General features: G+C 36.8%; 1 protein-coding gene across 1 annotated transcript; it reads right to left on the bottom strand.

The window, feature by feature from the left end:
* Positions 1-516: 516 nt before the first annotated feature.
* MANSC4 (MANSC domain containing 4) lies at positions 517-6,849 on the bottom strand. Its single transcript, XM_063115700.1, has 3 exons — positions 6,621-6,849; positions 3,671-3,805; positions 517-1,187 (listed from the first exon to the last, which is right to left on the bottom strand). The coding sequence occupies exons 1-3, from the start codon at positions 6,847-6,849 to the stop codon at positions 517-519; spliced, it is 1,035 nt and encodes a 344-aa protein (XP_062971770.1).
* Positions 6,850-11,501: the final 4,652 nt, after the last annotated feature.

Raw genomic sequence — 11,501 nt, 5'->3', positions numbered from 1 at the left:
TTTTTTTTCTCCTTAATGCTTATTGGAAAAATGAAGGCCTTCATCTAACAGTGTTTTTGAGTTTGGATTTTTGAACCAGATTGTCTATGTTTAATTAAGTCTTAGCTCCACTGCTTGCTAGCTGTGTGGTGTTAGGTAAGATGCTTAACCTCCCTTCACCTTAGTTCCTGATCTGCAAAGTGTGATGATAATAGTATGATGGTTAATAATAGTACACCTAACTCACAGAATTGTAAGAATTCAATGTGTTAATACCCCTAAAGCCTTAGAACTGTAACGCTAACATAGTGCTAAATGACAACTGCAGGGGTCAGAATTTTGGAATTTTGGCAAAGAGAACATTACTCAAAAAATGGAAATAATTAAAAGCAGTTATGTTTACCAAGCATCAGTCCTTTTTAGAGATTGGTAGGAGTGGGCATCCTGTGTAATTATTTTTTAACCAAACTGCCCTTGTCTTACAAGAACTAAAAATGATACCCTTGAAAGCTTACAATCTCACTACAACTTTTACTATTAAGAGTTCTCCAGAGTGTTACATTTTTTAGTTTGCCTGGATACTGACTTTCTGTGTCCTAGTTTATACTGGCCCTGCTGCTTTCGACAGCATCCAGATGTCAGGATGACCATACAACAGCAAAGAACGATGACAGAGGTACAAAGGGCCACAGGAGCCAGCCAGGTCTTTGAAGTCACAGGTGCCCCATCAAGTGTCCCGTCTTCATTCTCAGATGTGTGGTTTCTGCTGTTGTATCCCTTGGTTTTGTTCAGTAATTGTTTGCTACTGTTGAGTGGGGATGGAACAGGCATATGAGAAAGTTTTGTGTGTATGGGTATGAAGAAAGGAGAAATTGTCTTGTTATCTGGATTGTTGAGGAAGTCAGTACTTGGTGATGCCATATTTACCTTTGTGGTAATGGACTCATTCGGAGAAATGAATCTTGCCCCCAGGTCTGTGGTTAATTCCTTGGAATAACTGCTATTGTTTCTGTTTGCAACCAAATCTTGATGAGTGGTTGATGATGGAGCCTCTGTTGATGGCAGCAAATGGTTTATCATGGTGGATTGTTGTTTATCCAAATTCATAGCTTTTAGAATCCTTGATCTGTTCCATCTATTAGATGAAGAACGGGTATTTAGATATGAGGGAGGTGATTGTTCAAAAACCAGCAAATCTGGATCTCTACCTGAAAGATAAATAAGGCATCATTCATTTTATTTATAATTTTAAAGGGAAAACCTTAAAGCATAGTTTGGAGAAGTGCTGCATTTTGCCACTATGAATTACTGAACTAAGCTACATTCAAGTTCTACCATTGCATCCTTCTGAAAGGCTTAGAAACGTACTGGCTACATTTGAATTTATCTTAACTTTTTAGGACACTTTGAACAAATTTGGTTACACCCAAGGGGAAAGTATTGTGTTTGTCAGGGCTTTCGCACAGCGAGAGCAAGAGTTAGTTACCACAGCTGCAGACAGTAACCATCTGAGATATGATACAGCGTTCTTAAACAAAGTTAAACAAAATAGGGCCTAAGAAGGATAACTTTCAAAATCATGAGCAAAGCCTTAAATCTCATCTGTTTCAGGTCTCTGAGTCCTGCTTTGTCTGTAGTATTTTTTTTCTTCTTGTATACTAACTCCTTTTCCTCTGACTTCAGACATGCACAAATACTGCTTTGTCTTTGAAGGGGAAGAAAAAAACTCTCAACAGCTTTCTGATGGTCGGTCCTAGCAACCACACTGTTTCTTTCTCTGTCTCTCTGGTTCTGTCTCTCTGTCTCTCTGTCTCTGTCTCTCCCTAACCCTCTCCTTCCACAAACATGCCATTTTCCCTTCTGACTTTGTTTTGCCTCTGTAATCTTGTTTCAATCCTCACTATTCTGTCAAAATCATACTTCTGAGGTAGTCAATTGTTTCCTTATTTCCTGATCACTTGTGTCTCACTGCTCTGGCTTCTCCCTTGTCCTTGATACTGCTGGCCATCTTCTCGAAATTGAAGTTCTTCTCCCATGACACCTTGGACCTCACTCCCCCTTGACATTTTACCCTAGACTGCCTGCCTCTCATTTTTACTTTCTTTTGCTGGTTCTCTTCTTTTGCTCTGAACTGGTTGTGTGGTTTCCACACTCTTCAGCCCTTGGTCTTCAGCTGTATTTTCTCTTCACCACCCCCTGCCCTCCCTCACACACAAGGTGTCCACAACTGCCACTACATTGATGGCACTGAAATCCATATCACCATATTTTCCCCTCTTTCTTGAGCTCTGATCTCATGTCTCTGGTGTTCTGCCGGAGTTTTCCACCTGAACATCTCACATTACTTTGAACTTAATATGCCCAAAGCCAAAATCATTATGTCTGCCTCGCTGTCTCATTCAGTGACGTCACCATTCTCCCATCACTCATACTGGAATCTGTACTGCACAGTGATTTTTAATTTTTCTCTCCTCTTCATTTCCTTCATTCCAAAGCTGACTAAGTACTATTCACTCTTTCTTCCCAAAGTTCTGGGAATTATCCCTCCTCTTCATTGCAACTATGATCACCTTGTCCAGACCCAATGCTTCCCTGACTAGATGTTTTAATGTGTATTCTGCACATACTTTTCCTCGACTAAGATAACCAGACTTATTTTGATTATGGTGTTTTCTCACTAAATGCCTTTGTTGGCTCCCTGTGTCTGGCAAAGTCAAACCAAAGCTCCACTCTGTCCACAGCCCTTTTGATACCTGGCCCTCCCTATCTTAGCCATATTTTCATTGCAACTCCAAGTGTCCCCTTAGTGTATCCAGACCAGTTGTCTTCCCGTCCCATGGCATGATATAGAACTCTTTATCTTGCCTCTGCCTGGCCTCTTCCATGAAGCCTCCTCTGAGTCAACTAGTCTCATTAGTTTCATTACTCTACCCTTCTTTAAGCCTTTGCACTAAGGTAATCTCACACATTTTTGTATTTAGCTATATATCTTGAACTAATTTTAGGACTTGTCACATCAACTAGATTATAACAAACTTGAGGATAGAGATACTGCTGCCATCTTCTGCAATGTCGAGCTAAGCCTGGAGCATTAGATGTTCAATAGATACTCATTGATAAAGAAATTTATCTCCCTTGGATTTTGATGGCAAAAATCTATTCTTTCATGGTCACTAATTTGCACCCTGAGATTACATATACGGGCAAAGGACAATTAAATATGTGTTCTTCTAAAAAAAATACACCAGTTATCTTGGGACCAATGATATGCTAATGTATGTCAGTGGTAAGTTTTCCTGCCCCTGACATCCATCTTTGCAGAATCCTTGTATGCAACATCCACAGACCTCAAAACTGACATTTAGCATTTTCTTTATGTCCCAGCGGCACCCTCAGCCATTGCAGTAGAAATGCCTTCTTTGGCTTATGTTGAGTATTCTTAAAAAACATGAAATATTGTGCATAAGCTCTTATTCAATCACATATGATTTGTTATTATCTGGAGTGAACTGATTGCCAAACATGCCAAACTAAAAGGAATTTCCTTTCAGTTTTCTGTCCTGACATAGTTCACTGGAAAACAATGATTTAGTGACTTCTACATGGCTGCTGCCAGCCAGTTTCTAGGCCGTATGCCTCTGCTAGAGCGTTACCAACGTTCTTCAAAAGTCTTGAAATATATAATTATTACCATCTGTTATGTTGTATAAAATGGCACTGGTTCCAGGCTCTAATATGCAGCTCTCCAAAGTTGGGCAGTGGATATGGAGGCAGTTGACATTGTCATGAATGGGATCATGATAGAAGACAGCCAGGTTACAGGAAACTGAAAGAGAAACGGGCAAAGTACATCTGCAGATAGTCTTGACATCTACCAGTCTGATGAGCTACGTTTCTTTCAGGAACACTGGATGGACAGTATATTGTGGGGCTATGTTCACACATTTTACAGAATATTATGAACTGTTATAACTGCCTCTATAAATATGGAAAATGCCTTTCTAAGAGAAAATACCTACTGATTTTCTCTAAGTAATCTTTCATACATTCCATTCCACACAGGATACCTGGAATCATTATTTCCTAGTCTCAATATTTTGTGTTCCTGAAAATTGAATTGGCTACAAAAACCTCTGGTATTTACTTATTTATTTATTTTTAATTAAATTTATTTATTTATTTTTATTGAATCATCATTGATTATATATATTTTTGGGGATTCAATGTTGACATATGTTGATCAAATCAATATTACTAGCATATATATTGTTACAAATCGTACTTATTCCTTATGTCCCTTATCCAATCTCTCCCTATCCCCCTCTCACTCCCCCCTCCCCCCTCTGATAACCCTAGATTTCTTCTGCCCCTCTGAAAGAGTAATGGTTACTCTGTTGATTTGTTGCCTAGATGATCTGTCCAATGCAAAAACTTCTGGTATTTATAAATCAGGTTTCTAGGTGCAGTGCCACCTCAGAATGCTAAGGGGCTGGGGGTCACCAGAGAAAGAAATAGAAAAATAAAGGAACAAATGCTGTAACAGAAGAAGAGGGAGTAACAAGAGAACATTACCCTTGATCCTCATGCAGGTGTGCACTAGCCCCATGTGCAAAAACACATCCAACAAAAAGCCTAATCAGTATCATTTCAAGAGGCCGGTAGTGGATAGGCAAGGATGTCAGCACATGGAATTCTAGTGGGTGAGACACATCACTTGCTCATCCCCCTTTCTAAGCAAATTTGCTCCCTAAAACATGCTGTATCATTTCTGGACAAACTGAAGTCCGATTTGTCGAATGCAAATTTTCAGTCTGTCCTCCCTAAAGTGCGACAGAGATTTTGCTCTTGCTGTGGTGCAGTAGGAACCATGTGATGTGAAATATGCATTGGTCAGAAGGTATCAACTTCTTTAATAAAGTAAGAATACATAGGGATAGCATATGATTACCAGGCCTCAGAGCATGCCTAAAGTTGCTGTGGATTTGCTGCTGCCAGAGCCTGTCCTGCTTCTGTGTAAAGTTAACTACAGGAGATACACCTCCACCATTACTTCTGGGACATTCTCATGTTTCTGCACTCTATTTTTCCGGAAGGAAAAAGAACAGGACACAGTTAATAATGCATTGCTGATACATTGTAGATTACAAATACATCCCCTGAGGATGGTGCTGTAAAATTTAAGGGAAAGAAATAAAAAATATTCAAATTTAAGACGTTTAAATTTCTGATAAGAAGTAGTTGATGCTGTAGAGAACAATTTTTAAGGACTTTTAACATTCCTTGTATACATTTCAGAGTCCCAGCTCTGAGCAGGAGTGTGGCATTTTAAAGTTCTAGCTTCCAGCTAAAAACCGAGATTTTAGTGCCTTTCAGAAAGTGTCTTTCTGCCCTTTTTTGTTCTGAAGGAAGAAAGCCACAAATTGGAAGCTACAGAGACTCTAAAATCATGGAATTGTCCTGGATGCTTACATTATTCCTGAAAGTCCAGAGGTCACAGCTTCCCTGGTGTGGAGAGTCAGGTAAATTCATTCCATGGGAAAATCCAGAAAAGGTACTGTCCCTCCTCCACCTTCCCTCAGTGAAGGCTTATGGGAGTTAGAAGCATCTGGAAGGGGGAAATAATGGATTTTCAAGTCTTTTCAAAAAGACTCCCTTTTATTAAATTAGTTGCTTTCTTTGTGCCTGATTGACTTTTGAGGGCTTGGCCTGTGACAGTTTCTCACACTGTGGTCTCTTGACAGTCTGTTTATAGTCTCCAAGTAGCTCCAATTTCATCTTAGAAATTTTACAGGCATAATTGGATACGAGGCATTGGAAATAATTAAGTTGGTGTCAAGCCATGGAAAGAAAGTGTGGAACAACCAAGGGAATTATTTTAAAGTGCTGTGTTGCATTTGTTGTTCCAAGTAGCTTTAAAAACTTGGGAAAAAATGAAAAATAAAAGAAGTCTATAGGCAACTGAACTTGAAATTCTGCAACAATTAAATGTTTTCCTAATTGCAAGCCTTGATCATATGATATGGATAGTTTTTACACCCCGATTCCATATTACAAACAAAAATCTATTAGGAAAATTTGAAACAATTTTTTTTCTTTTCTTTTCTTTGTTTTTTTTTTTTTTTTTTTTTTTGCTATTTGACATGTATCTCCCTATTTCTTTTAAAACATAAAACACACTCTAAATTCCTGTTCAATACATCTGACATTTGGACAACCCAAACAGGCATATTTCAAAAATTTGATATAATACCAATATCACCAAAAGGTACTTTGAAAAGGAAATTATTATAAAAATTTTTAAAATCGTATTTGTTACATTTGGGGCTATAAAAATATTATTAGTTAACCCCGGAGGAAATATTTTCAATTAGCACTTTGGTGAAGAAAAGAGGATTCTGTTTTCTGTAGGTTCTATAGCATTCCAGGTCAATTCTAGATTTGTAAATAGAGCTTGCTCTGGCCCAGACTGAAAAGTCAGTCTCAATAGCTGTCCCTCTTTCCTCTCTCTTTCTCCCTTATTCCAGGGTGTCTTTTCCAGTCCTTTTCAACTGTTCACCAGCCTCCTACCTAGGGATCCTTACTTAGGTTTTTATTCTGGAAGTTTCCCCATATTTTTGCCCAAGCATATCATTAATACTTACCATCCTTCCTAAGGCAGCAGCTCCTACTGCACTTCTGGCCAGTGCTTTCAGAATAATACTTCAAGAACTGGGCTCCCAGCTTCTGTGACTCCTCCAGATCAATCAGAAGACCTGGGAAGCGACGGATCCAGCAGTCTCTGTAAAAAATGGTGGGTGAGCAGAGAGAGTCTGATGTCTGCCCCATGCTTAGGAGCAACACCATGTCTACCGCTGCCACTAACACATGCATTTCTCTGGCATAAAGGAAGACTCAGAGAAACTCTGATTTCCAGACAGAAGCCGGAGCTGACCATCAGTTTAGGACAGTCTCTGGAACTTTGGGGCTGTTGCTCAGGGCGAGCTTCCTCGGGACGTTTCTGGAGGGTCACTTTCTAGAAAAATGAAGCCATTCTTTGACTGCATACTGATTTTTCTTTTGTTTCTTCCCAATTGAGCCCCAGGTGAACATTTGACTTGCTGGTGTTCTTTCTGAACACTTTCCAGGCTGTTTCAATACTCTGTCCCTAGTCTTTTGAAAACATGAATTCTCTACTCTGCTTTTCTTCTGTTTCTGAAAATGAATAGTCACAGACACCTTTTACTAAGTAAACATAAAGACAAGTGGAAATTCTAGTCAAGAGTCTTTTGGAGGAAAACAATAATTTTAGTCACTTGACGTCAGATAAAGGAAGGATCCATTTCACCAGAAACAAGACATTGTTTTGTGAGGGCACTTTGGTTTTAAAGAACTTGTGACTGCAGATTTTTTCAATCATCTCTTTATTTTTTCGAATTTAAGTTCTGGTTTTCAGGTTCACTAGAAAACCAGTTTGTTGTCTTGGGGCGCAAAAGCAAAAAAAGAAAAAAAACAAGTTTGTGCACTGATTTAAAGTTTTTGTGTTTACTGAACAAAAACTTTGAAAATAAATAAAAACTTAAAATGAAATAAAATTTAAAATGTTAATTTTGCAGTAATTACAAAAACATTGAATATAGATTCTGGTCACTTCTCGTGCTCAGGTATTTTTTCACAAAGGGCAATCACAAAGCTTTCTTCTTCAAAGACTAAAGATTTAGCCTAAAGAAAATGCTCATAATGTACATAAAATACAAAACCCATTAAGTGTATACTGTTCAACCAAGGATAAAAAGGGTAATTTACAGTGAAAATTGTAAAGGGATTCAAGTTGGAGATTGTCTAATCTGTTTTCCTGATGTTCATGTTTGCAAGTTACAAAGGAGACTTCTTTATGAAGTTATAGATAAAGGCATAGCATCTCTGATTGAAACAGAAGTAGTTGCTAAGAAATGTTCATTAGGGAAATGGTGAAATGGTTTTAATTTCTAAATATCAGTAAAATGACTTCAATTGCAATGCCAAAACATTTGAAAAGGCAGTGAAATGTCCTCTTTTGTGAAGATTGTGGGTTCCGTATCCCATGATGTTCAAGGTGACAAATTAGCTCAAAACATAAAACTGTTGCTTTTTTTGTATCCATTTTTATATGTCATTAGTGATAATCAGCTATTGGCATAAAATGTACTGCTCCTTTTTTTAAAAAAAGATGAAACCTTTTCTAACGTGTGGTCTGTGTTTCCTTGATATCTTTTTGTATAACTTATCTACTTACTTGACACACAGAAATGTTAACATTCTTTGAACTTTCATTTCTCCACTTTGTTTCCCAATAATAGGTCTCATAATTAGCACATTTAAAATTTTTTAGAAGCATATAATATTAATAATCGATAATGAAGAGGAAAATACTTAAGACTAAATAACTTTAAAAACAAAGCATTTAACTTTTTCCCAAGCAAAAGTTAAACCAGGCACTAACTCCTAACTTTGCATAGGCCACAGAAAATACACTAAAAATGATAAATATTTCATTTTAATGAACTTCTTATAGAAAGCAAATTTCAATTGCTTACCTGTAAAGAGTCAGACTATTCCATTTCTTCTAAGGGGACAGGGAAGAGAGGTTTCTAATGACAAAGCAAGGGACAGATGAGTAACGAAAAATTATTCTCTTTTTTTGTGAGGTTCTATAGCTATTTCTATTAGGAAATGACATCATAACATAAACCGGAAAGTCTACTTTCTAACCTTATGACCACCAGGTCTTCGAGTCACATTAAATGTAGTTTCTTTTGTGTGATATATAATTCCCTGAAGTTTTCTTGTTCCCTGCAGGGATAATGGAACAATCCACAATTGTTTAACCCTTTTGCTGGCAAATGATATTCAAGTGGAGATCAATGTTTCATTTAAAAAGATCTACGAGTTCCAATGTAGAAGCATGTTTGAAAATTTTAAAAACACATTTTTGTAGTGATTACATAAACATTAGTTCTGGAAATGGGTAACATTTGGGGGACTGCAGGGGCAGAGAGAGAAATCCACCACAGCCTCAAAGCTAGTCCCTGTGAGGGGAAATTGCAGAAACCAGAAACCAGGAAGGAACTGCAACTATGAATCAAAAGTTGGCATATAGCCTTTGTTACAAATCTTATCAAATACCCAGAACCAGTACACTATTGCAGTGTAGTGATAACATTATATTTATTTCATACAGGGTGTTCTTGAGAGGGGTTCAAAAATGAGATTCATACCTTAAAGAACACTTATCTCCTTCAAGAAACTGATTCAGTAGCTCTGGTGTGGGGACGAGGATCTTTTATTTTTACAAGTGTCTCACGCAATTTCCCAAGATGTTTGGAAAACATTGATATAGATGACTTAAATAAACGAAAGTTTTGCCTACACGAGGATGCTCAACTTAAAAAGAGTCATTTTAAGATCTTGTTCTGCTTTTATTTTAATCAGCCCATAAGCTTTGATCTAAGGATGACATTTTAGTTTTGCTTGTCAAAAAAAAATGACAAGAAATAATGTGGTTTTAGGAATATTGGAGGGACTGCAAAAGCAGACAAATGTTTTTTAAGTGGTAGTGAAGTAATAGCATAGGTTTACTAAATTTAAAAGGCATTTGAAAAACAGTCATTTTAAAACTTCACTCATTTTAAAATTGCAAATTGTATTACTTAATATTTTAATTTGTTGATAAAATTAATAGAAATTGTTACTAAAATAAAGCCTAAGAAAAATAAATATAATGTCATTAGCTTTTCTTTAAAAACGTTTTTGCTTTTATTCAATTGATATATGTCCACTTTAAGAATCCAAACCCTATATAAAAGTACAAAAAGAAAACTATTCAAGATCTTACAATCTTAATATCTTAGCAAACATCTTTTTTGTATATCTCTATTAAACATACATATATGAACTGTCAAAAGACAAAATTACTACAAATTTAGTTTAAAGATCTTAATTGGCTTTTATTTGTGACTCTAGAATCAGAGAACCCATCATAAAATAAAATGAGGCACTCCAATGAGCCAAGCAGAGGAGGCTGGTTTTATAGACAAGAAAGGGTTGAGGAAAGCAGAAACAGAAAACAAAAAGCAGATTGGTTGTTTCAAAGTTACTTTCCTTGTAAAGGTTAAAGCAGAGGGGAGTTCCTTATCATCTCAATTAAAACTGGCCTATTTAGGGATTTGGCTGTTATCTCTCTCTTTCCTGATTCCTGGCAAGATCAGATAAAGATCTTAGTTTTAGCTTGGTGGTGTGGAACTTCAACACCAATAACTCCAATTTGGTTTGGTCTGTTGGGACTAGTGCAGGAGCTCAGTCCAAATCAATGGTCTCCCATAAATAAAATACTGTTAAATAAAAGTTAAGTAGAATCATACTGTTCCAAAACTTGTTTCTTTCAAACCTGATGTAAAATTATATTTTTCAGTGCCTCTAAAGAAAGATCTTCATTAAAACTTAGAATGGTGCTATGGTATTTCATTCTATATTCATACCAAAATTTACTCTCTGGCCAGCCACAAAACCAAACAAACAAATGAAAAAACCACTTACTCTGAACCTCAGCTTCCTCAGCTGTAAAATATTATAAAAAAATAGTATTGTAATCCAGGTAAAGTATGCACAACAGTGCCTGGCATATAACAAACATTCAATAAATACTAGCTAATATTATGTATAGATTATGTTGTTTTCCAATTTTTTATCACTAAAAGCAATACTGTGATAAATATCTTGTACTAATTTTTTTTCCACTTGCTAGGTCAAAAGGTATATTTTCCATAGATTCTTAAAGAAATTGCCTACCTCTGTGTTTGATCATTACTTTAGCCTTTTGTAAAACAGATACTGATGTAAAGTGCTTGAAGTGACTCACAATATCACAAAGGTCTGTCTTTATTATTCGATGATCAGTCAACAACAGATCTATAAAATTATACCTCTAGTTATATAAAGCAATATTTTCCTGAAGCTTAGAAGTAATATTTTAGGTCTTTTGTAAATAAAAGAGTTCATATTTCTTTCACTCTGCATTTCTAGCTTAACAGAAAACTTACGGTGTGATTTACTGAAATGAACTGAACTTTTAAAGATACTCCCAATTCTAAATGATGTCATCATCATGTTGAGGCCCAAAAAGCTTGCAGGATCAGTGTCCAGTACTGTCAGACTAACACCCCAGATTCCCTGTCCAACCCAGTCTTGTCCTGATAATATTACTGTGCTTGAATTGCCTTTCTAATGCACATCATTCTTTGAGTGTGATTTTTCAGTCTGTTTTTGAAAGGCAAGAAAATGTCAGACTGAGGCATTATCCATGACGGCTGGGAAACAAAAGCATCCATTGGTGAAAGTTTCTAAAGAGACAGAGGAGGAACTAAGAGCCTGTTCTTCATGGCTGACCCACTGAATCTGGCATTGTCACAGACTGAGGTACAAATAAACCCCAGGTCCAAGCCTCTGTGATACAGGGGACACCTCCCAGTGAAGTTCTCCAGCCTGATGCTTAATACTGAAGTGGCACT

The sequence above is a fragment of the Cynocephalus volans genome, chromosome 12, assembly GCF_027409185.1.
Source record: "Cynocephalus volans isolate mCynVol1 chromosome 12, mCynVol1.pri, whole genome shotgun sequence".
Lineage (NCBI taxonomy): Eukaryota > Metazoa > Chordata > Mammalia > Dermoptera > Cynocephalidae > Cynocephalus > Cynocephalus volans.
The sequence above is the reverse complement of the archived record's forward strand: the minus strand, read 5'-3'. Positions and strand labels throughout refer to the sequence as shown.